The following is a 27,356-nucleotide window of genomic DNA, read 5'->3' as shown; positions in this document are numbered from 1 at the left end:
ATGTAGCCATGAAAATTTTACAATATAGAATAATCCATTCAAAAATACATTTTAAGAAAACGTATATTTCACATTGTCATTGCTATGAATCAGTCAGTTTTAAGGAACCTCTTTTAAAATGTTTGCAGGTTTTTAAAATGACATTTTCATGTGAATCAAATATGGCAGTAGTCTTGGCAGTATACTCAATTTAAGTACTTGTTATTTGGTTTATTTTGGCCCAGATTTGATAAGTGCTTCTGAATTTCCACAATGATAGTATATTTCATGTATATTTGATGCATCAGAGAATGTTCAGTAAGAGTTACAATCACTCTGCTGTTGAGACATAACTCAGAAGATAGAACATTAATCCATATGATTTGGTCTTATCCTATTATTGTTGCATTTTAGACTTACAACATGGTTAATATGATTCTGGATCAAAGATGAATATGTTCTCCATAGTATTTGAACTCTATCAAGATACCAAGAACTATGCAGAATTTTGATCCATTTTATTTAACATTTAATAGTATAAGCAAACTATGTGGTACAATTGGCTCTAGTAGCATCCGCAAGACTAGCTAACTTGATTGCAACATTAGTAGTAATACACGTCATCAGATGGCTATCTGGACCAGCTTTGGTAAGATTTATGGATTTGGGCTCCATACAGCTAAATCTGGTGCTTTTCATAGTGGAGAACAGACAGGTTGGTGGGAAAGTGAGGAATTGTATAAATCTGTGATAACAAAAAAGATGCAGAATCTGATAACACTTTGATGAATACTCTTATTATGAAGTAGATGCTTATAGTCCAATAAAGAGGGCTAGTTTTGAAGATGCTATCAGATTCTATATCTATCTAGAATCTGCTATTAATAGTTCAACGTTTTAGCCAGAGTAATGAAATTCAGGAATAAGATTGTTTTTTAAATTGTTTTTTAATGAAAAAAATACTGTGCGAATAGAACGGCAATATAACAAAGACATTTTAGCTGATTCAAGGAAAACAAGTATGTGGAGAAAAAGAAGGAAATGAAACGTTTAAAATATTTATCTAAGATCAGCCCTTTCTTCTAGAAAGTTCATCAAAATTTGGATGTAAGACTAAATCATTTTTTCATCACAAACCTAAACAAATTACCAAAAAGCAAATCCCAACCTGAATTTACTTTCAAGTCAACATAAGTTTTAACATCAACATGAACAAAACTGCCAAAAATATTTTGTTCAGTGGGCATTTTTTGCCTATTCCAATGATGACTGCAATGCTACTTTGATAAACCACATTGATAATTCAGTTTTAGCACCAAATCAGAAAGAAAACAGTTCATAGATTGTGTTGTCATTGGTGGAATAGAGTTCTGGCAGGGAAAGGTGAGGGAGGATTTTGAGAATTCTTTCTGTAAGTAGCTAATCCTTAGCCCTATTTGACTGCATGGGAAGGAAGATGGAATAAAACCACTGATAAAATTGGCTTTTGCAAATCTTATTTACCCCCCTAGAAATATATAATTATTCATTTTATATACTGTTGAAATAATTGTGTGCTTTTCCTGATCTGAAAAATAGTTTCAGAGCACAAATTGGATGAATGATCCCTATTCTTTCTAGCATCATAATTCTGATTACCTTGTGGTATTGAAGATACTTTTACAAAAAAGAGAAATGGAAACAAGCTGATGCAATGTGGTTTGAACATGCATTTGCTTGGAAAGAGGCTGATTCTCACAACACATTGAGCACTGCTTTTAATTAGGGTGTAGTGTTGTGTTGTTTCAAATGAATAGTGACTTTTGCATGTAGCACGTGTTAATAGAGATGACTTTTTGTATAAAATTACAACTAAAAGACTACCCTTTCTATGTATAGAAAGGGTAATAATTTGAATAGAGTTTCTAAAAATATATATAGTAGTTAATTTTGTTACATTTTGAATTTGATGTCAAATATTAAGTAAATCCTCAAGGCTTCATTTGGGAATGATGCCTGGGTAGCATCCTAACTAAATTTCAAACCAAAAATGCCATTAAAATCAACAGGATTTACTTTTAAGAAGTTTAATACTGTTGTACAACATAGACCTGTCCCTTTATTGTTTTAACAATGTACATATTACCATGTCAATTTATACTGAAATTCTAAGACAATCTATTTAGAATTGAAATCCTATTAAATATATTGGAGGTTATAGCCAAGGAATTTGTCTCTCTATATTTGTTTTTGCTGTAGCTTGACAAAGAAAGTGATTTAGATAGCATGTTGCTAACTTTTAAATATTCTTCCATGTTTGAGTACCTTTTCACCTATCTTGCTAAATAACAGACTGATTTTTCTCCGTTTTCTTAGTTCAAATTTAAAAGACAGCATTGCTGCAGCCTGCCCCATTTTAACATTCTTCCTGCCATATATCTTAGTGTAATCCACCCTCCAACAGAGATGACTCATACCAGTTTCTAATGCACTTAAACCTTCTTAAAATTGAAAGAAATATCTTTAGAACAGAAACTTGATCCATTTGCATATATAATAGGGACTGATAAGCCTCTAACTATGCTACTTGAAATAAAATATCCAATATCCATATTTAGCTAGTGGCTGGAAAGCATTACATTAAATATAGATGCTTGTATAGTCTGCAAGTTTAAGTGTTCCAACTCTTTAGAAGGAATCTCTGAGACATGGAAAGAAAAAAAAATCCCTTTACCCAGCAGACTCAAGATTTGCATTTTTTTTATTGGCCCAGATATGTTCATTCAGGTTATGATGATCCCTGTCTCTTTTGATACTGTATTCTAAGCTTCTCCAGCTGTTCGACACATTGTGTCTGGGTCAACTTCAGTGTCCGGTTCTCTTCTGTCAGATCTGCGTACTCCTTCGTTAACTGTGCAGCATCCCTGTTCTCTTTCTCAGCTTCATCTAGCCTAGTGATCAACTCTTTTCTGAAAAGGAAAACAAAAATTAAGTGTCTTTATTTTCCAAGATTATATTAAAGGTGAACACAGATACCTTGGCTTGGATCCAAAGATCCATGAATAAAAGAAGAAAAAGGAGAATGCTTTCTGAAAACATCAGTTAGTGGAAAATGTATGAATTTTTTTTCCTGGGAAGACTCAAATTAGTGTGTTCAGTATAGCAGTCAACATGCTCATGATGGTAACAAATCCATTATGTATAATTTCACTAACAGCTGTAGGTAAATCTGAATTAAATGGAAAAAAATAATTGTCTCATAATGTATGTCTGTATGTATGTATGTCTGTATGTATGTATGTATGTATGTATGTATGTATGTATATTCATTCTTTGTATAATCTCTTAATTTTTTCCCTTTCAGATATCCCTGCTGCAATTGTTATTAATGGAAAGTAACTATGGAAAGATCTGAAGGATCTTATAATCATTAGTTCTAGGTAACAAATTACCCGTAACTTAACACATACTATATATAATATATACCAAAGGACAAAACTAAACATCTAATGCTGAGTTTACCCATACTCTGATTAAGAGACACAATACCATTTTTAAAAAATTCTTTTTCAGCGTTCCTGAGCATTTGGTTTGCTCTTTGAGAAATTGGGTTGTATCCATCGTCCAGGTAGTTATTTTTCAGTTTATGTCTATAGACCATACTGTCCCACAAACAATAAATCTTTTCAGTTAAATACTTACAATAACTTTTTTCCTCCCCTTTAACTGTACACCTTCAGTGAGGCTCTTTAGCAGAAACAAATAACACAGGAGCTGAATTTTTATTACCAGTGCCAACCATGAAAAAAAGAGGCAGAGGCAGAGGCTGGAAGGCAGGCAATTCTGTGCCATGTCTCTCCCTTACTTGACACAGGAAACCACTGAGAAAATTTAAGTGCTATGACTTTTTTTTTGTGCTGTCCGGCAAATGATTTCACCTGTTTCGCATGTTTGCATGTATGTGTGTGAATAAATGGAGGATGCTGTGTGTGTTCGGATTTGTGGTACTGTACAGGAGAGAGGAGGGAAGGAAGCATGCTGAACTACTTCCCACCAGCCTCTGACTAGGATTATCTGTTCAACGGGGCCTTCACTGCACAAGAATGCTTATTCCTACTGATCAAGGAGCAAGCTAGAAAGATAGGAAAAAAAATTACAGCTAAAAGGATATTTCCAGTCAACTGAACCTAAAACAAATATTTGAAGTCAACCTGTGTAAACTACCTCCATAGTACTACTGGTTCCATCTAACAACCATGAGAACTCCTCCTAATATTAATAGGTTACATTTTATCACATAGGTCTTACTGTTTTCAAATTCGCTGCACTGTGAATCAGTTCCTATAGCACACAAATTCATATCTGGTTATCAAAAAGAAACAAATTTTCATTAAGACTTTATCCCAGCTATCTCCTCCCCATGGGTGAAAATTGGGAGACTATCACATTGAATATCATATTTTGTTTTAAATGGTTTCTTCTAGATTTGTATAACTAAAAACCATCTAACAGCCCTACACATCATAGCACCAGGTTGAAGAAAGCTGGTTTCTCTATTAGTTAATTAATAAACACACTCCTTTGCAAAAGCAAATCCAAGTTATTGGATGTAACTTTTCAATTTATTCTTCATGCTTTGAATCCCAGCATTTCTCCAGGTTTCTAAAGCTCTTTGAAAATTATTGCACTGTAAGTAAAATCAGACCAGGTGCTGTCTTGGCAGAGAAACATGAAACATTGGGAAAATACACACTTGTGTTTATTGTTTATTCATTTATTTCATTTCTATGGCTGTCCACCTCAACAAATGACTCTTGCTACTTTCAATGCAAGTCACATGTTCCACATATTCATAGAGTTAAATGCACTGAATTTTTATTTCACTTTAATTAAATTACTAAACCAGTTAATGACTCGGTGATAAATTATTATTTGTGAGATATGGGGGGAAAAAACTTACTTTCTTTCTTCAAGCAGTGCAATTTCTTTTTTGACTTCATAGTATTCTTCTGCTATTTGGCAATGCTGTTTGAACACCTGCATAGATTCCTTTGAGTCATGGCAAGGAGGCAGGGGCTTTATGAACAAAGAAAAAAAAAAGGTCTGAGACTTTGTATTTAAATGGATCCTCCAGAAATATAATTTAAATGGAGATGTTATTTGAACATAAAGAGGAGATGCTTTATTTGATACTTCTCTTGTGAAAAGGCTTATATTTCACCTTCTCCCAGGGGGAAAAAAATCTCCCTTTTTTCCAGAAAAAAGTAATTAATCTTCATTCAGAATAACATTTTGTACCTCATTTAATAAAACAACAAATATTAAATAAAAAGCAATGCTGAAAAACCGAATAGAATAATCCATTACTAGAATCACACTTGACACTATTGGTCAGAATTTTGTTTTCAAAAGTAGTACTCAATAATTTAGTATGTCAAGTTCGGTGAAGAATTGTGAGTAAAAATTCACCATGTGGGTTTTTTAAATATGTATTTAATTTAAAAAGTAAGCACTATATGTTGTTATTTAGAAATGGTCATATTAAGTATATAGATACCAAAATATTCTCTGGTGACATCCCATTTTTTATTTTATTTATTTTTCACATTTTGAACTGCCCATCTCCTTCAAAGAGTAAGGACAAATCCATAATTTCTGTTTGCCCTATTGCCAGTACGGGCCTCTTACTGTTTCTGGAGGGCAGGAATGGATGGCATCCATCCAGAGTCACTAAGATTCAGATGGACTACAAATTTAATACATAACAATAATACATTATAATTTGTTGCATAGCCAGATGTTCAGACTGGATTTGGCATTTTTATCCACCTGTCAAGTCCTTCACAAGGACCTGGGATATACAGATGTTGTTCAATTGTGCAAAAAGAAGATTTTGTCCATGCTGATGGTGTGCTCCAGATGTTTTGGGATTGCATCAAAGATGCCTATTACTTTTCATACTATCTTTGCTTTCTTTTGCCACAGTTTATCTACTTCTATTTGCAGATCTTTGTATTTCCTCCAGTCTTTGTCTTCTATTCTGCTATTCCAGATACTGCTATTGTACGTCCACTATCCAGACCTTTTTGCTTTCTGACTGACAATTGTTAAGTCTGGGAGTTATGTGGCAGGTGCTTGTCCATTTGAATTCTAAAGTCCCAGAAAAATCTAGCTTCCTCATGATATTCCAATGCACCTTTGTCGCTTCTTTTATCATGCCGTTATTTGTAGTCAGTCTGTACAATCTTCTTGCAAGAGCTAACTTTGTGGTCCATTGTTTCTTCAGCTTCTTTGCAGAGGCAGCACTTGCTGTCTACTGCTGTCTTCTCAATTCTGGCTTTGTGTGCATTTGTTCTTAAGAATTGGTCTTGTGCAGCTGGAATTAGCTCCTCTGTCTCTTTCTTCAATTTTCCTGCTCTTGGCCATTGTCAGGTCTCATTATGGGATTTACCTCCAATTTGTGGCACTGTAGTTACAAGTAGTCCACAATTTACAACCATTTGTGTAGTGACTGTTTGAAGTTACAATGACACTGAACAAATGACCTATTGTTTTCCACACTCATGACCATTGTACATTCCCATGCTCATGTGATCAAAATTAGGATGCTTGGCAATTGCTCTGTATTTATGGCAGTTGCAGTGTCCCAGTGTCATGCGATCACTGTCTGCATCCTAGCAAAGTCAATAGGGAAGCCAGATTCACTTAACAACATGTTACCAACTTAACAACTGCAGTAATTCACTTAACAACTGTGGCAAGAAAGGTCATAAAATGGGGCAAAACTGACTTAACAATTGTCTTGCTTAGCAACAGAAATTTTGGCCTCAATTGAAGACTACCTGTAGGATGATTCAACAAGGGTAATAAAACAAAATAACAATGAGAGGACTGTATTAGGCTCAAGCAAGGGAATGCAGGAAGAGGCAGTGAGTGCAAAGACAAAAAGTACCGAAAGAAGGGAGCAACATCCCAAAGGATAAAGGAGGCAGTATCTGACTAAGGCACTAAGGGAATGGCCTTGAGGCATAGATGGTATTGCTGCTACAAACAACTGTCAGATGAAAGCAACCTGAGCCCAGGGCAGAATTGAAACCTGAGAAAAAAAATCTCATACAAGACTCTCTCTAGATCTCATAAAGGTAAAGGGAGGGAGGGGGAAGTGCATTAAGAGGTGCATTAAATGCATTCTGAAAAACCTTGATGAACAATTCCAAGCATGTTCAGACTTGCAAGATTCTGAAAGACTTCAGGTGTAATTGGAAAACAGTAATGAGGGGTATCTAATCTAATTATCTAATACAGCAATATTGTTGTGTACAGCAATGATGTAATATTATTGGGAAGTCATAAGCCACATCTACAGTCTAAAGTGTGATACCGTAATGCCCATTATCTTTCATTTATTTATTGTCCCATTTCTTTTCTGTTGCCTTTTGTTCTGAAAAAGCTCAAGCCAATATACAAATTATTGCTGCCTCTAATTTTATCTACACAACAGTCCTATGAGACGGGTGGCATTAAGACACAGGATTGGCTCCAAATTACCTAGAACACTCTTTTTGAGTGGGAGCTTGAAACTGCATTCCTAATCTAACACTCTTATCCCTATACTAGACAAATCTGAGTGTTCAATGTATTGAATAGAACAGAACAGAACAGAATAGAAAAACAGAGTTGGAAGGGACCTATGCAGTCTTCTAGTCCAACCTGTTGCTCAAGCAGGAAACCCTATACCAGGGGTAGGCAACCTTGGCTCTTTTATGACTCATGGACTTCAACTCCCAGAATTCCTGAGCCAGCATAGCTTGCTCAGGAATTCTGGGAGTTGAAGTCCACAAGTCATAAAAGAGCCAAGGTTGACTACCTCTGCCCTATACCATTTCAGACAAATGGTTGTCCAATCTCTTGTTAAAAATTTCCAGTGTTGAAGCATTCACGACTTCTGAAGGCAAACTGTTCTACTGATTAATTGTTCTAACTGTGAGAAAATTTCTCCTTAGTTCTAGATTGCTTCTCTCCTTGATTAGTTTCCATCTATTATTTCTTGTCCTGCCTTCAGGTGCTTTGGAGAATAGCTTGACTCCCTCTTCTTTGTGGCAACCCCTGAGATATTGGATAATGCTATCATGTCACTCCTAATTCTTCTCTTCATTAAACTAGACAGTCTTCAAATAGAACTTTTAGTCTTGTGCTAATTTAAATTACATGTAATAAATAATAAATAAATATCAGCTAGAAGCACATAGTGTATTTATTGCTACTAAAAACGAACCTTTGGTCTTCTGAATATGCCAAACAGAAATGCTATACATATTACTAGAGTGTCAGGAAGGCAGCAGCTCTTCTCATCACAAATGTGTCCCATGTATGTCAACAGTGTCTTGGAAGGGTCCATTGAGTTAGATGTGCAACATATTTTACATTCCAATAACAGAATATTTTGGGATGTGATAGAATGATACCATTTATTGCAGTATCTTGAAGCCATCCTTCTGAGGATCCATTGTAGGCTTATTATTAATAATAAAAACAGCGCCTTAAGTTTTTAAATCTTTTGTACAATAAATACCTATATGCAGACAATTGCTGGCTATTGTGGGTTTTTCTATTATTCAGTCATACTGTAGATAAAGGTATGGAAGAGATGTTTTTATATTGCTGAAATCAATTCTAGTTTTCATACCTACTGGATAAGATCCACAATAATATTCTGTTGGAAGAGGGCAGTTTTAGTAGGAAGTTCCATAGTAAGCACTAAAATTCATGCCACACAAGCAGGTACAAGCATGCACAATCCAAGAGTGTTTTAGCTGTACTGAACCTTAATGTAATGTAATTGGTGTGTAATGGAAGATGCTGTTAACATAGGAATGCATTGTCTTAGTTTTTTTCTATTATCTGTTCTGTGTTATGTTTTGTGATAGGCTTAAATCATGACTTGGGGCAAGAGAAGGCCACCATCATGGGGCCTGAGATAAAGTTATTCTACTTGACAAAGAAGTGCTCTATGTTTTATAAAGCAAAATCAATTATGTATTTCTAATTTATAAAATACATTATATGAATTCAGACATTATGATGAGACTGATTTCCTCCATAATGTCTTGCTGGTATTTGCAGATATCCAAATAGCTCTGTCATAATTCTCAAGGCTATGCTTTGCTGCTAAGGAGTTAGAAATAGATGGTGGTTTAGATTCTCTTATGGCATGGTGGTTATGGGAGAAAGGAGAAGTGCAGATACACAGTTGTCTAAAGGAAATTTTAAAATACAGAGAATGATACTTTAAGATTAAAGAAAGAGCATTCTGAAAAAAACAAGCTTTCTTATGGACATGATTGTAGGCAAGATTTATTTATGGGAGAGTCATCACTAGATCAGGTCAGATGCTGAGAGACAAATGAAAGTTTGCCTATAAATTCTATAAGTTATATTCTTAAATCTAGATATTATTCTTTAATCTAGATATGAATAGTTTTACTATTTAATACCACAAAAGAGTATCAGACAGGAGAGGGATTTGCTTGCAAAAGAACACAAAACATTTAATCAAGCCAGAAAAGTTAAATGACTTGACTGTTCTAATAAAGTATAGCTGAAGTTGCTTCTTGCGGTCTTTTCTGTGAATAAAAAAGGGGGGAAACTGTTCTGTGAACCTGAAGTTTTTAATCAGAAGGCTCAAAGATGTGTTCACACCCATAACAGGTATCATTTCATAAATTCATTCAGATGATGTATTTTTGTTTCATTTGGCTCACCATCTATATTTGACCCAAATTGATGGGTAGGTTATTTTTACCTATAACTATGTAAAACACATTTCTATAATGATTAAATTAACTTACCATACTATTTTGAATCAAAAATAAGGACTTGTTTAATTTCATGGCCCTGTTAATCAGCACCAGCATTCCTCTGTTATAAAAGAGAAACTATTTCTATCCCTGTAGTCTTGTTTTAGATCCCTCTATTTGTGGAGGAAAATGCTTAGAGTCTCTATGTGGGGAGTGGCACAGAATATTTATACTTGGATTGACCCTTTTAAAATGGTACAATATTATTCTCTAACCTTTAGCATGTTATTTTAGTAACTTTCAATAAAAGAACAGCTAACAATTTTGACTAATAATTGGCCTGTGACAACAAATATGATAAAATCGGATGTCTGCTTATAATACCTTTGGATCTAAGTTCAGTTTTTGAATTCAAACATTAATTGTTATTGTTTCCAGAACATTTATCAGAATATGAAAGTATCTTACCAAAGTCTCTGCTTTTTACAATAACTCTAGGGAGCTGATCAATGTTTTTGTAATAATTTAATGGGTTTTATGGTTATACAAAATGTCTCAGAAACTACTTTGTCTTGATGAATAATGGCCTATAATTAAAAATTATCAGATCCAAAAAGTAGGATCCTGATAATTCTTTTAAACTTCTAAGTAACTTTAAGTACATCAAACATGGTATCCTTTTTGGCTTTCTAAGATGCTTTGGTGCCAGAGGCACTGTTTTACAGTAGAACTGGTTGTTCCTATTGGCACATGCATAGACTCTAGTGAATAAACTATGATGCCGAAAAGTTTTATCTTGTCTTCTATATTGTTTAACCTTAGTTCCAATTGCGCACTGGACACAATCTAAATGGGTGGGATTGACTTTTGAAAAATAATCTGTTATGTGTCAGCTAGATTTGATGGCAAAATAAATTAGTAAATGGCATAAGGCTAAATAATCTTTGGGACTCTCTTTCACACTGTGAATCTTCCTGGTTAGTTTACATCAGCAGGAAAGATGGCCCAACTTCCAACTCAGATACACAGGAAACAACTTTTCATCAGCCATGAAATGAATACTCCCTAAAGAGATACATGTGGCAAAAGCACTGCTTTTGTGAAATTTTAATGATTATAGACTGCTATAGACTGGTTATAAACTGTTTCTTCAGTCTACAGATTTTGCAATCCCAGAGAATGAAAAGAAGAAGAAATTGGTCTTCTTCCTATTTTTATTTTTTACAACACATTCTACTTAGTGATTTTGATTTTAATCAAACCATCTTGAAGTATTTCTTTCCCACTGTTGATATATGTTGAGGCACTTTGGAGGACCCATCACAAGACCCTTACCTGACGTCACCCACACCTGACTCATCACTCCACTTGAAGTGACCCTCCCATCACAAGACCTACTGACCACACAAAGCCTTTATAAGCAGAAAAACACCAACACTGACATTCCCTAAATTCCATTGAAGATGTTAGTAGCCTGTAATAAAATGTTCAGAAACCAACCGACAAACTCGGAGAACGAACCTCTACCCTCACTTTGGTTGTATAGAGAGAATGAACAAGGATCAAATTACAAAACTGTATGAAAGAATAGAGATCAGGAAAGTTATGATAGACTGACAATATTCTTTTTAAAAAAAGACACACCGAGAGACATACACAGCAGTCTGTAAAGTGGTGGGTGGATTTGATAGAAAAAAAGGATGATTTGCATGCAATTAAATTTTGTTAGACATAAAAAATTAACTTTATGGACCATTTGAAAGGTACAGATGTCTATTGAAATCAAGTTGATTAAATTCGATTGATACAAGGTACATACATTTCTATAAAATATATGAACGCTGTTCATCCTCCTTTGGAAATAATGGACTTTGTTCATTATTTGGGAGGGAAAGTGTGAACTCAAATTCATTCTACTGAATTTTAAGCTTACCAAATTGGGGCATAGTACATGACATCAAGATTCTACTGTATTGCCTTTTCTGTCATATCATGACTTTAATTTCTTTTGTTTACTTTCTCTTCTTCCCTACTTTGTGTAACACTGCTTACCATGAAAGGATGTGGAAGTTATCACCAAGACTATATTCACAGTATATTTAAAACAGAATTAACACGAGAAAATATAAAACAAAAGTGTTCAGTTCTCAGAATATAGGGTTGAACCAAAGCAACTTCTATAACCCTAAAAAATATTAAGAAATGTAAGTCTGATTTTTGGAAGTGGATCCTTCAAATAGTTATTGCAGTTATTTACAAGGAAATTACAAGCAAATTATCAATCATCAAAACAAATAATCAATTTTCATTTCAACATACTGATTTAAATTATAAATTAATTACAAATCCTATAAATTAATATTCTATTTTAAATTTTGAACTAGCACCTTTTTCAGTCATGCTCATTATTTTGGCTCAAAATATAATTTAAGCCTCAGTTGCTTAAATGGTGAACTCAAGCCAATATTTCTACATGTGCAGGGTAAACAAATGTGTTGTACTGTACTATGTCCACCATTAACATCCATTCACATCTGTAATATCTACATTGTTAAATACTGTTCCAGAAAAGGCCATCAAAATGGAGTTTGGAAACCAGTAATTTAGATTATTCTAGTGCTAGAGTCCAAGAAAAAGAAAGTGAAACTAACAGAAAAATTCAAAGAGGGATTTTTGTAAAATTCAGGATTGCCTGGATGGGTTTTATAAATAGTGAATTCATTACTGAAGAGTTGGTTTCTATGGTCCTTAAGAAGATCTTAATTATTCTGAGAAAAATATCTCTGGACCCAAAAGATTATAATAGATGTCCATGGGTAAATGCCATCTTTTGGGGGAAATGATTGCAAACATAGCTGTAACCTAACTGTAGAAATTCTGTTAGCATATTGTTTATCTACAGATCTACTGTATCTCATCTAAACTTTTTAAATTATTTAGGGACAGAATTGACTTGGATCATCCCAAGGACTATTCTAAATATCTATTGGGTAAAGTCACTTGGATCTGCTCAGAGATAGATTTTGGCTGAGCAGCCCAGAGAATAAAGCTGCTGGGTGAGATCATCCATCAGCAGGGTGGAGTAGGGGGGATATCACAAGCATGCTGTTGGTACTCAGGTATACATCTCTGTACTCGATTGTTCAAATGAGTCAGTGAAAGCGGTTACCAGTGCTAGAAGTGATGAGGGCATGGATAGGGATGAACATTTCAACCCAAGCAAGACCGAATGTCTCCAGGTTTCAGAGCCCCATGGTTCTGGAGCTGTTCTATCAATAACTCCAGATAGAGTAGCACTCCCCAGAGTTGGTGCACAATCTGGGAGTCCTTGTAGATTTTCAAGTCCTGCCTGAGGAGCAGGTGATGTAACGGTTAGGAGGGTCTTTGTGCAAATCCATCTTGTGCACCAGTTGTGCCCATTCCTATATTCAGAAACTTTGTTCAGAGTCACTCATACAATACTTCAGTCACTTCCCATTTAGATTACTGTAATGTTCTCTACATGGGTCGGCCCTTGGAAAGCATTTGGAAACTTCAGCTGATTAAGAATGTGAGGGCTTTAGGGATGAGTCATTAGCACAGCCCAATATACTGTATATGAATTTTGGGCTGTGGTTTATTTGTAAGTTCCTTCAGCTTTTATATTTATTATATTTGTTTTTAATTATACTTTTGTATACCTTTATATTGGTTTTGTATTGTTCACATCTAGTTATTTGCTTAAGTTGGGCAGTTATATAAATTTTCTAAATAACTCGAGAAGAGAGATAGAGAAAAAGATTCCCACCACCATCACCCCTGATCTTGCTTTTGATAGTATTGTTTGGACACAATTATGGAACATTCACTCATGTGAACCAATTTCTAGAAAGTAACAATGGATTTCTATTTTAGGATGCCTGAAGGAACTATTTTTTATGTTTCATATTTATATGAAGCTCTAGCTTCTTAGAAAGTTTAGGCTAAAATATTACCACAGCTTAATGATATGCAGTTAAAGCATATACATAAAGAGAGCTTGTGCATGACCAGCAATGAATTCACCTATGAACCAGGTGCTGAAGATCAATTCCTGGCTCTTTATTTCTTTTTTTTAAAAAAGCACTACTGATGAGGGATTCTCAAGCCCTGGATAGGGATAGCTTGGCTCTGCTGATTCATGGGATAACCTCTAAAATAACTGCTGTAATGCAGTCCATGTGATGTCACCCTTGAGATTGCTCCAGAAGCTATAGCTAGTACCTTACATGTATTAAAATATCTTCACTGGCTGCCAGTTCACTGCTGAACCAGACTCGAATGAATGGTAATTTAAATACATCACCTACCAAGATACCTACAAGCTCTGGAGGGGTGCATGTTTTGCATACTATGGATTACTAATTACCACTTGTCTGTAACATAGAAAAAGGCCACACCTGTGATGGCTCTGTTCAATAAAAAACACTTACTAGCCACTTCAAATAGGCTAAAACTACAGATCAAAAGTTGGGCTTCTGTGTAAATTATTTCAACAATTTTGTGTGTGTAAATTTTAATGTTTGTGGGCTTAGTCTTGGACTGTATATTGGGCTGCATAATATTTTGTAATGAATTTTATATTAATTAAACAGCCTCCCTCCTTCTCCAATTTTCCACAATTCTCCTGACAACTTGATCTTCCATTCAGTCAGCTCTTCTTCCTTATCCTGAAATGTGTTCTGAGATCTTGTGAAGCTGGGAGGTTTTGGAGACAAATGTTAGAGATGTTTTTTTACCATTTAAGACTAAGTGCGGAACATCCATTTTGTTTTTATATGTGGTCTTTATAGTCCAATCTATTTTGAGATTTAAAAAGTTTCAGTCAATTGTCATTTGAACTCCAAATTATCCAGTCAGCCTCTCAATCCATCCTTAGGCCTCCCCTAAACAAATATAAGCAAAGTCCAGCTTTTTCTGTCCAATGAAAAACATATCCTTTCTGTCCAGTGAGAAAAGAAACAATTAAAAGTTATTCATCAATCGAAAGTTTATAATCCAAAGTGTTCCATCATCTCGATCAGTCATGCCTGTTTCTTCTACAACACAGCTCTAAAAGTCAGTTAGTATTTATATTCATAATCCAAGCAGGCCAATTTCAAAATAGTTTATCGTCTCTGCTCCGCAGATAAGCAGCCCATGAGGTTTTTTTTCTTCTCCAGCTGCAGTCTTCAAAAGTGAAAGTTTCCAAGGATACCCAAGCCTTATCTGAGTCTGGGCTTCAGGCCATATTTCCTTTAAGCATAATAAATTGTAATGCCGTGGTTTGCCACTAGATGTCGTTAACGCCTTCTTCCAGCTTCAAACGTATATTGCAAGCTTTTCAAGTCTCTTTTCTAAAAAAATCTCAAAAGCACTTTTAGTCCCCAAATTTCAAGGCTATATATCTATATTGATTCCAAATTAATCTTATAATTTTCTCCGTTTTCACCCAAGCAGTTAGTTCGCCACTTTTTTTCCTGAGGGAATGGGGCAGATATTCCCTTTCCCTCTCATCAGGGAGGATTCTTTGCTTTGGGCAGTTTTTTCTAGGAAAAATTCTTAAAGTTAAAAAGAGAGGATAGAATCTCACCCAGTTTTATCCACGTTGCTCAAAAGTTGCTGGTTAATGCTTATTTTCTTTGGTTATCAGCAGCTTCTGACTGACCACACGAATGTAGCCAGTCTTTCCCCGGCCGGTTTGGAGGGCTTCCTCAGATCAAACAGAAGGGCCACCACTCCTCCGCGATCCATGAGGGTCCCCTCCTTCTTCGTTGCCTCTCCGGGGTGACTTTCAGCCCTTTTTAGGGTCCCCAGTGGGGCAAAATTGAACACAGAAGATGGAGCCCCGTCTTCCTGTGTCTGTTATGCCAAGACGTCAACCCAGAGGCCAAACAAATAACCAGATCAGATTTGTATCACTTACTGAATCTAATGTGGCAGACAAAATATTAGGCAGGTTTTTATCTCATCTGTCCATACTCTAGCAAAATAGCCCAGAACGTAACAGTAGAAAATAATAGTATGTGCAGTCAGGTAGATACAATATTCAAGGGAAGGAATACATGAATATATATTTCCTGGACATGACTTATCTGTTATATTAGCAGCTCAATATTTTTCTCCAGGCACATATATCACTCACTATTTGCACACTAGAATTTCTATTATAACAGAAGACTATAGCAAGTAATATTAAATTTATTGTAACTATTTGAGAACAAAGATGCCATATTGTCAAGCCCAGAGTTAGACCTGTTGTAACACATGACTGTGGAGTTGGAATCAACATTTTGTGGAATAGATCTGGATATTTAAAAAATTATTTTGAAAAAGATGAAGTAATTTAAAAAGAGCACAGAAGACAAGATGATACCAGAAAGAGCTTCCAACGATTCAAAGAAGTAGCTATGATGCACAATAGTAGAGAAATGATGACTTCCAGAAGAATCACAAGCAACCAAATTCCTGAGCAACAGTCTAAAATAGGCCTGATTCCCAATGTTAGGGGCAGCTGCTTCATATAGTATTTCATTAATTTGATTAATTTTAAGTTCAGACTAATGATCTTTTCCCTACTATTTACAAAAGGACCAGATGTATATTTCTGATTTGCACACTATGTTCAGCTTTCCTTACATGTTTAGGCTTTCATGAATGTTTCTATTGTTATCCATTCTGTAAATCCTGTTTCCAAAACTAGAAAACTTTTTTATTCCTGACTTAAGCAGCTCTTATCTTTTCTTCCCTTTCTATAAAGAGAAAGGCAGCCCATCTGTCTAACAAATCTGTCATTTCCCTCTTTCCATGCTTCTCATTCCCGTAATGTCATTTTTAGTCAACCAGTTGTATGGATTCAGTTTTTAGAATTTTAATAGCTCAAGTTGTCTTCACCAATGTTACATCTCATATCTTTACAGTTATCCATTTGGTATAGTTTTCCCTGTCAGAACTATACTTGAGGTAGAACACGTATAGTCATCCCACTCGGATCAGATTCCCACCTGTGACAAAACCATCTTCAAAAAAATAAGAGTATACATAAAAGTAATTCTTAAAGCACTAAATAAAAATTACTCCTAAGCATATAACATTTTAGCTTTAGCCTTCTAAATTAATTTGTTTTTCATATTTATTTATTTAATTTTAATTTTTATTTATTTATTTAATTTAATTTATATGCCGCCCTTCTCCCGACGGGACTGATCTATTTCCAGGATAATAGGTAGCAGATGATTCTGAAGTTATCCTGGTGTAAACCAGTGAATAATTCAGTGTCCTTTTTCAAAAGTGGAGTACAGGCACTTTAGCAGCACCTTTGTCCCTACTTTTTCTTCATTGAAAAACTGTCACATAGGAAAACATGAAAAAATTATACAATAATGTGTTCTTGTTTATCTCTGAATTAACCACAAAATAATTATATTCTAGATTTCACATATGATGATGTACACTTTTTTTTGGAGGAACTGTCTCAGTGTAGGACAAATAAATGCCACACATGAAGTAGGCCAAGAAATGCTTAATATTTAGTACAAAATCTATTTCTAGAGGTTTAGACCACATTTGACTATATAAGAAATAGACAGTTAAATTGGGAAAAAAACCCAGACATGTAGAGTAATTTTGAACATCCTTTTATTCTAATCCAAAATAAACACATTAGGAAATGTTGACCTGTATAATGAGTATGTAATATTAGTTCCTAAAATAAACTATATATCAGACTGCTTTGTATATATTAATGGTCCTGCATATCATGCACACCTAGAGAAGATCAGATCAAGCACTGCAGTCCTCAGAACAGCCTTTTTCAAATAATGCTGGTTGGGAATTAAGAGTTGAAATCCATTGCATTCGGAAGATAGGTTAGGAATGGGAAGACAATTACAACCAAAATAGTGAACTAAGAGGAGAACAACAAGAGAATGAGTCTCTTATTAATTATTCTATCTACTTAGCACATAAAGAAAAGCAATAATAAACAAAGTGTATTAAGAACCAGCATTAAGAAAGAAAAAACACAAATTAATGCAGAACTAGACTGGAAAGGAGATGATATTACTTAAGGAGAAAGTTGTTGGAAAATGAGAACTAGACAAAACTCATATTAGAACTAGACAAAACTCATATTAGTGAAAACCATATAGTAAATGCTTCTTAAGCACCACTTAATCCATGCCAAAAAGACAGAACAAGCAAAGATGGTTATAACAGTTTAGAAGCAATCTCATATATTCCTTAATTATTATTCTTCCAAAATATTGTGAATGAAGGATACCGATATGATAATTAATTATTATGTAAACATTTACACAGGGCTTTTTTTTTATCATAGAACGCCCAGAACGGAGTTCCGGCACCTTTTTTGGATGGAACCTTGTAGGGTAGGCAAGACGGGTTGTATGACATGTGTGAGTTCCGGCACCTTTTTTTTTTTTTTTTTTTTTTTTTACAAAAAAAGCACTGCATTTACAGAACTTTACATCAAACCCTCCTTTTGCCTTTTCTCTCTTGACACTTCTCATTATATGAATAGTTAGAAAGAAATGTCTAAATCAGTAGTGACATGTCATGATTACCAAAACAACTATTTTTGTTTTGGTTTTAGGTTAATTCTAGCAGTCTTTATTTAACTTTGGCTTGGCAAGACAGATGTACTTAGGCATTGTGACATAGCCATTTTTGCTTACTGCTTACTGTTATGTTTAATTAAGCAACTATGGCTTATTCAGTTAGCTATTCTTAAAGCAAATCCTAGTTTAGAGCAAGAAAAAAGATGACCCAAGGTAATTGCATACAAGAGTTGGAGATAAAAGTACATCATGAACTTAAAAAAAAAAGTAAAGAAAGCAAAGAAACAAAAAGTATCAGGGCCTTACTAAAATGACAACCTAATGAGAAGCTTGTCTGCTAAGACTTATATTGCTAAGGGTTGCCTGATATGCCCAAAAGGATAGGAAGGAATTGCCTTTTTTCCTCATCATGGTACTGATATGGATGCCTGCTTGGTAGGCTCATTTTGTTGAGGACTTTGATGATATAGTGCAGACATGTCAAACTTGCGACATCACGTGACGTCATGCAACGTATCAGGACAGTTTTTCCATTGCCGGCAATGGGGTGGGTGCGGCTTCCGGATGACACGTCCGGCCTGCGGGCCGGCAGTTTGACACCTCTGATATAGTGGATGATAAGTGTATGTGTATGATGGTCTTGGCTGGTTTGGTGGATGGCCAACAATGTACCAGTTAGCTGGGCCAGCAGAGCAACTGGAGTATATTAATGATACCCAGGTATGCATCTCTACCCCTGGCCATGCAGGTGATGCTGTTGCAGTGCTATACAAGTATCTGGAGGTTGGTTGGGGATAAATCAACAGCAGCTCAAGCCTAACAACACAGAGTGGCTTTGGGTTTTTGGCTCTCCTGGGTCTGGTGATTTATCTTTACCATTGGAAGGGGATGCACTCTCCTACACTGAGTTGGTGTGCAATTTGGGTATACCTGTACTCATGGCGCCCGTGGGCTCGACATTCACGAGAGGGGGGGAAGCAAGCAGCCAGCCGCCAGAAACGCTGCGCAGTGCAGTGCGGTCCCATCCAAGCCAGCACAGCGGACGTACCAGGTGGCGCAGGAGGCTCCGGCGTCATCAGCTGGCAGGGCTGACCGGGTCCAGGCCGAGGATGTCAGTAGCTCACAACAGGCCTACCAGTCAGTGGCTGGCAGGACCGACCAGTCAGCAGTCTGTTGCAGCAGATTCCAGCTCGAGGACGCTGGCGGCGCAGGAGGCAGCGTGGCAATGTTGCCAAAGGGCGGGTTGCTCCATGGAAGCCCCATGGCTTCTGCCCAGGGGCGGCTTACCAATGTTGGTGAGAGCCAGAACAGCCCCGCGGGTCCCAATTGGCGGCATGGGGCTCGGTGCCGGTTGGGGCAGGTTGCCTCCAATGGCGAAAGAGGCCCTGGCAAAGCCATTGCAGGCCGGAGCAGCCCAGAGTGAGAGACACTGGGAAACACGCCTGAACTAGACAGGAGGACGGCCAGGCGCTGGAATGCTGCTTTTCACAGCCGAACACCGGATGCTAGCCTGTTGACTGGGGACAGAACTGCTGGACGGGGGAGGCTATGTAAAGCGCTGGGAGCAGATCACTCCCAGCACTGACTTTGTTCCTGTACAGATTAAACTGCTTGTCAACACATTCCTGTGTTCCTGGTTTTTTCCCACGGACTAAGAAGGACGCATGACACCTTTATTGAATGAGTTGCACTGGCTCCCAATTTCCTTTTAGATACAATTTAAAGAGCTGGTTATCACTTTAAAGCCCTAAATGGCACAAGACTCTGTTATTTGTAGGAGCGCCTCTCCCTGAGAATATCTGCCCATCCCACTAGATCAGATAGGATAGGCACACACACAAATCCCTTCCCTGAAATCCTGCCAACTAGTGGGTCCTCAGAAGCATGACGTTGCATGGTTGCCCCCACCTTATGGAACAGTTTCCTCTGGCAATTCATCAGGGCCCTTCCCCTTTAGCCTTTCAGAAAGCCATTGAGATCTGGCTCTTAACTGAGATGCTGGGACAGATTGCGTAGATTAAAAGTATGGAATGAGGGCAACTGGAGCTTGCTGTGGGGCATCCTAAGATTAAGGCACAAGGTTTTTGTTTCGTTATTTTTACTACAGGTAATCCTCAAATTACAATGGTTCATTTAGTGACCATTTGAAGTTACAATGGCCCTGAAAAAAGTGACATGAACGTTTTTCACACTTATAACCATTGCAGCATCCCCATAGTCACGTGATCAAAATCCAGATGCTTGGCAACTGAATCATATTTATCACTTTTGCAGTGTCCTGAGATCATGTGATCCCTTTTTGTGACCTTCTGATAAGCAAAGTCAATGGGGAAGCCAGATTCACTTAATAACCGTGTTACTAAGTTAACTGCAGTGATTCACTTAACAACTGGGGCAAGAAAGTTCATTAAATGGGGCAAAACTCACTTAACAAATGTCTCACTTAGCAACAGAAATATTGGGCTCAATTGTGTTGTAAGTTGAGGACTATCTTATTTTTATTATTGTTTTATAGTTGTTGGTTTTATTATTGTTGTGAACTACCAGAATTATTGGCTATGTAATTCTTCTAAATATATAAAGAGCACTTTGTTAGAAAGTGTCTGTTTTCTTTATGTGGACGACAGAGAAGGTTGGGTGACAAATTTCTTTTTTTTTTTTTTTAAACTTCTTGGTCTCAGTTTGGATCTGGATTTTATTTTAATATTTTAATGAAGCACTTGAGTATACGTCAGTTCACCTATACTAAACAAAGTTCATGGTCCTCCTGGAGCTTATAAAATGTGTATTAATATGTCAAATCTCAAACTAAAATGAAAAAAAATGATAGAGACCTCATATATTTAAAGATAAAATACTGTACTCTATTACTACAAAATCATAATCGATGAAATATGCAGTTCTTTAATTTTTTTGGAAATTTTAATTTACAAAAAAATTGATAGTCCTACAAATATGCCTGTATATACTTTCTAAGTATTATGAATTGAGGTTAATCTACTTGAAAACTGTTGGAAACGGCCAAAAGGCTACATCTGTTTAAGCTCCAGACTGACTGTCTACATGTTAATTAGCTTGTCTTTAAGAGGGAAATACTGCTTTAATTCTATTGGCTGCCGCCTAGTGGTGAGCTGTATAAATAGTGGTAAAGCAGCAGTTAGGGCTGCTTCTGTTGTTAACTGAATAAACAGTTGCTGTATGCACCAGTCGTATCTTCAATGCCTCACCGAACTGAAAACATAACAGTGGCGATGAAGGTGGGATGTGCTGCGAAGAGGGAATGAGCCAGAAGTCACTAGGGGTAGACCAGGCCTCAGGGCCCTGGTAGGAACTATGTTCCCCCCTCTGCCTGCCAGCAAGCAAAGCTGGAGGCCAACGCCCTGAGGGACCCATCCCAGGATAACAACAGAAGCCTTAGCAGCACAAGGCATTGCGAGGTCGGAGACAACTTACCATGCCCAAGCTCGGAAAATTGTCGGAGCTCAACGTGTCGCATCCCGAGAGGTGGAGCTCTTATATTTCGCACGTTGAGAACTACCTGAGAGCTAACCAAGTTAGCGAAGATGGCTTAAAGGCCGCAACGCTGCTGTGCGTATGCGGCCAGGTGATGTTCGATATCGCCGAAAATCTGGTTGCACCAGTCACACTTGAATCGGTCACCTATGCTGAGCTCAAGAAAATGCTCAAGGATCATTTCGAACCGAAGCTCTCAGTCATTGCCTGGAGACACACCTTCGAACAAAGGGAGCAACAATCAGGCAAGTCTGCCACCGAGTTCATAGCTGCCCTACGACTGGCATCCTGGCTCTGCAATTTCCAACACCTCGAAGAGAGACTGAGAGACCGTTTAGTTTGCGGGTTGAAGAACAGGGATCTTCAGCAGAAGTTGTTCGCGAAAGAGACTTTGTCGTTCCAAGATGCTCTAAAGGAAATCATGGCCGAAGAAGCTACCGGGGGAGCTGTAAAAGCCTTACGGTCCTCCAAGAACACTCCCAGCCCAGAAACCGTCCACCACAAGGACACGGAAAGAGGTGAAGTCCCCGGCATGGACCACAAAATCAATTTGCTGCAGAAGCCACCAGCAAGAGTTCAATGGCCACTTGACAAGGAAGTTCCCTTCACTCAATGTATGGGCTGTTGAGGCCGACATAGACTCTCGGAGTGCAGGTTCTGCACAGCAACATGCCAGGAGTGCAGCAAGCAAGGCCACATCGCCGTCTGTAAAGGTCGCCAGAGGGACATTCCACAAGAATTTCTCAGGAAAGGTACCGGGGCCCCGGGGCAACACAGAGTGGATTTTTGTGCCAGCAGAAGGCATGTGTTTAGAACAGGTGCCCATCACTCCATGAAGGAGAAGCTGAGACTCAAAGTCAAACTTCATGGAGTCCCATGCAACATGGAACTAGACACGGGGTCAGCCCTGTCTATAATTTCCCAAGGAACTTTTAACCACATTTGCAATCGCAGCAGCAAACGAGTCAAACTCAAGCCATTGAATCTTCTGTTAACTGATTTACAAAACTCCCACGTAGTGGTTAAAGGAGAAGCCACGCTCAAAGTGCAGTTCAAAGAGTTTGAGGGTCTCCTGGACGTCATAGTTGTTGAAGACAACTGCACAAGCCTCATCGGGCTAGACTGGTTTGATGCATTGGGCATCCACGTGACTGGCATACATAGAACGCAAGCAGCGGACCTGTCATTAGTTTGCCAAGAGTTTGCTGATGTATTCAGCCAAGACTTAGGGAAGTACAAGGGTCCTCCAATTACCCTCCACCTTGATCCTACCATAACCCCAGTAAGGATCAAGCCTCATAGAGTGCCTTTTGCCTTCAAACCCAAAACTGACGCAGAGCTGGACAAGCTAGTGCAACAAGGTGTGTTGCAGCCAGTAGACAGCAGTAGGTGGGAAACTCCCATAGTTACACCACTTAAGGTCAATGGGGAAGTGCGCATATGTGCAGATTATAAGTGCACTATTAATAGAGCGCTTCAACAACATTCATATCTGGTCCCTATAGTCAGCCACATTTTGGCGTCACTACAGGGAGGACGCATATTCGCCAAATTGGATTTGGCTCAAGCCTACCAGCAACTGCCCGTGGACGATGCCACGGCAGAAGCTCAAACTATAGTTACCCACAGGGGAGCTTTCTGGGTGAAGCGCCTACAATTCGGAGTCAGTGTCGCCCCAGGACTTTTCCAGAGCATGATGATGTCCTCATAGCTAGGGAGTCAGCAGAGAAATTGGCAGAACGGCTCAGGGCCGTCCTTCAGCATTTCCGCGAAGCGGGCCTGAAACTGAAAAAGGAGAAATGTAAAATTGGGGTAGCTTCGACTGAATTCCTCGGTTTCTGCATAAATGCCAAAGGCATTCACCCTGCTGAAATCAAGCTCAAAGCAATTCAGCAGGCCCCAAGTCCAAAATCAAAGGGGGAGCTTCAAGCATTTTTGGGACTGCTCAATTTTTATCATGCCTTTCTACCACACAAGGCCGCAATGGCAGAGCCGTTACACCGGCTCTTGGACAAGAATGCACAATGGCAATGGACGAACATTCAGGAGAGGAGTTTTTTAGCAGTCAAATCATTGTTGCCTTCAAACTCAGTATTGACACATTTTAACAAAAAGCTGCCTGTCTGCATTGCTTGTGATGTGTCCCCGTATGGGGTGGGGGCTGTGCTGAGTCATTTAACGGCTGACGGAAGACAAATTCCAATAGTCTATTATTCAAGGACTCTGTCCTCGGCGGAATGTAACTACGCCCAAATAGATAAAGAGGCATTGGCCATTGTGGCCAGTATTAAGAAATTTCATGACTACTTATATGGTCGGCCATTCATGGTCTTTATGGACCACAAGCCACTCCTGGGTCTATTCATTACAGACAAACAAACACCTCAGATTCTCTCTCCAAGGATGCTGAGGTGGTCCATTTTTCTCTCAGCTTATAATTACAGTCTGATTCACAAACCGGGCAGGGAAATGGGCCATGCAGACGGCCTTCGCAGACTGCTCCTGCCACACTTAGAGCCAGACCCTGCTCCAGCGGCTCTCATTCTGGCTATCCAGGATTTGCCAGAGTCTCCCCTTAATGCAAGGGACGTGGCTGCCAAAACAGCTTCGGACAAGACACTGAGCCATGTGTTGAATTGGATGCTCACAGGATGGCCGGACATAAGTCCGGGACCTAGCTTTCAGAGTTTCAGTAGGAGGAAGGATGAGGTTTCAGCTCACAAAGGCTGCATTTTGTGGGGGAGTCGGGTCATAGTTCCACACTCCTTGAGGCCCAGGGTACTTGAGTCTCTGCATGAGGGACATCCGGGAATAGTCCGGATGAAGGCACTTGCGAGAATCTACCTGTGGTGGCCAGGGTTAAATAAAGATATTGAGGCCCAAGTACACAGCTGCTACATTTGCCAGCAATCCCGACCAGAAATGCCGCAAGCCCCCGTCCATTGATGGGAAACCACACAAGCCCCGTGGTCAAGAATCCACATCGATTTTGCAGGCCCCTTTCAGGGACAGCTGTTCCTTATTGTGGTGGACAGTCACTCTAAGTGGTTAGAGGTCGCACCTGTCCCAACTATGACTACTACCAGGACCATTCAGGAACTGCGCAGGATCTTTGCAACACACGGATTACCCGACGTGAGAGTCTCAGACAATGGGGCTCAATTTACCGCTGCAGAATTCCAGTCCTTTTTAAGGGCTGACATGATCAGGCACGCCACTTCGGCACCTTTTCACCCAGCCTCTAACGGCCAAGTGGAATGCATGGCCCGAACGACTAAAGAATCCTTAAAAAGGATCGTAACCAGCAACTGGCAGCATAGACTGGCAGACTTCTTACTCTGCCAACGCACGACTCCCTGCACTTCCACGGGCAGAAGCCCAGCAGAATTAAGATGAGGCCGTCGCTTAATCACTAAGCTGGATTGTCTGCATCCAGACCAAGTTGCATTGGAATCAGCACAGCCAACGCCACTGAGGAGATTGCAAGTTGACGACCTGGTTTGGGCTTGAAACTATGGGCAAGGGGCACTGTGGGTGGTAGCTGTGGTTGGTAAAGTGTCAGGACCACTCTCTTATGAAGTGGTCTTGGAAGACAGTTGTGTGATATGCAGGCACATCAACCAACTGCGCAGGAGGCTAGAGAACCAGCCGCTGGCTCATGACTCTCACGAAGGCCAAATCCAGGGGGAGACTGACAACACCCGTGCATCAGAGTCTTCGAGCGTGGGCAAGACTCCCAGGAGAGGGGCACTAGCGGACAGCGAGTTGGCCCTGAACATAGAGACTGCACCCACTGAGCAATTCCGGCAGTCAGCTCCGATTCCCAGCCCGGTGGAAACCATTCCACCTATAGACACTGGCTTGGATCTACCCAGACAGACCAGCCACAGAGACTCAGGGCTACCTGTAGTAAACGGGTCCCAAAGCCCTGGCCTACCCAGCCTGGTTGGTGAGCTATTGGATCAGAGGCCTACAGTAGTGCCGAGGTGCTCAGAACAGTCAAGAAGGCCACCAAAATATTTACAGGACTATGTTCAATATTTGTCATTATGAACTATCTAGGGGGAAGGGGTGTTATGTATTGAGGTTAATTTACTTGGAAACTGTTGGAAACGGCCAAAACGCTGCACCTGTTTAAGCTCCAGACTGACTGTCTACATGTTAATTAGCTTGTCTTTAAGAGGGAAATGCTGCTTTAATTCTATTGGCTGTTGCCTAGTGGTGAGCTGTATATATAGTGGTTAAGCAGCAGGGCTGCTTCTGTTGTTAACTGAATAAAGAGTTGCTGTTTGCACCATTTGCCTCTTCAGGGCCTCACCGAACTGAAAACATAACACTAAGTATTGGCACACCTTGGCAACATTGTAAAATAATATCTTCCGGTGGACTTTTGATAAGAAGATCAAGACCAATGAGGAAAAGGACTGTTTTGCTTACAATATTTAGAGCACTAACTGAACAAATTGTGCAATATTAATATCACAGTTAGGATTAGTGTTTTACAACAAATGGTGTAATATCAAATAAAGCACCTTATGCAATTAATGGCTTTAGAAGATTTTAAATATTTATTTTCAGGGCTTTTTTGTCATAGAAGGCCCAGAACAGAGTTCCGGCACCTTTTCTGGATGGAACCTTGTAGAGTAGGCAAGGCAGGTTGTATGATGTGTGTGAGTTCTGGCACCTTTTTTTTTTTTTACACAAAAAAGCACTGTTTATTTTTATTAGTTCTTTAGGCCAAGAAAAAGTGATTCCAATGTTTTTTCAGGACTCTCCCATTAAGAAATTCTTGTGCATTGCAGGATATCATTTGCCTAAGTACAAACCCGTGTGCCACATATTATGCTTGTATTGTTGGTCAGAATGTTTTGAACATTTTGAATTGTATGGAACTGTAGTTAAAATCCTGTTTCTTTACTGTTCCTTTCTTTAAAATCTTTGTCTTTCCTTTTCTTACTTACCAACATATATTTAAATGACATGCACAATCTAAACTGACTTCTTTTTTAATCTCCCAATGATGTCATATAATGATCTAACGGTGCTACACAATTGAAACTAAGAGATTCTAATATCCCTTCCTATATCTCCTCCCTTTCTCCTTGGATTGAATCGTATATTGCAATGTATTTTTTTATCACTGTGGCATCAGAAGCTTTTAGAATTTATTTATTTGCCTCAGGAAGAACTGTATCACCTCATAATTGTTTTAAGTAAAGTTCCTTTACTCTTTGCCCTAGAAGAATACACTTAAATTCTATTCCTTATATTTTACCTATTATAAATTCTATTAAGTTATCTTGCAGATCAAATCATTTTTAGTATGTGAGAACATCTTAATTGCATATACAGTATATGTGGATTCCCACTAACAATAGTACATTATTGATAATTTTAAAAAATATGTTCCATATTGTAGCTTTGAATATTAAAAAAAAGGAAAACAAAGGCACCTGGAGCTGCTGTTCTAGATTTGGAAAAGCCAAAGGAAAGGCATTCTCTGGAGGTGAATCAT

The 27,356-nt window shown here is 38.4% G+C and overlaps 1 protein-coding gene across 1 annotated transcript; it reads right to left on the bottom strand.

The window, feature by feature from the left end:
• Positions 1–935: 935 nt before the first annotated feature.
• MAP3K7CL (MAP3K7 C-terminal like) lies at positions 936–27,356 on the bottom strand (the record flags this gene model as incomplete). The annotated part of the gene is given in 3 exon segments (XM_015819387.1): positions 936–2,927; positions 4,919–5,034; positions 27,295–27,356. Coding segments are annotated over 3 exon segments (359 nt in total), but the record flags the coding sequence as incomplete, so codon positions are not given.

This window comes from Protobothrops mucrosquamatus, unplaced genomic scaffold (genome assembly GCF_001527695.2).
Source record: "Protobothrops mucrosquamatus isolate PMUCROS unplaced genomic scaffold, P.Mucros_1.0 scaffold_149, whole genome shotgun sequence".
NCBI lineage: Eukaryota > Metazoa > Chordata > Lepidosauria > Squamata > Viperidae > Protobothrops > Protobothrops mucrosquamatus.
This window is presented reverse-complemented; position numbering and strand designations above follow the sequence as displayed.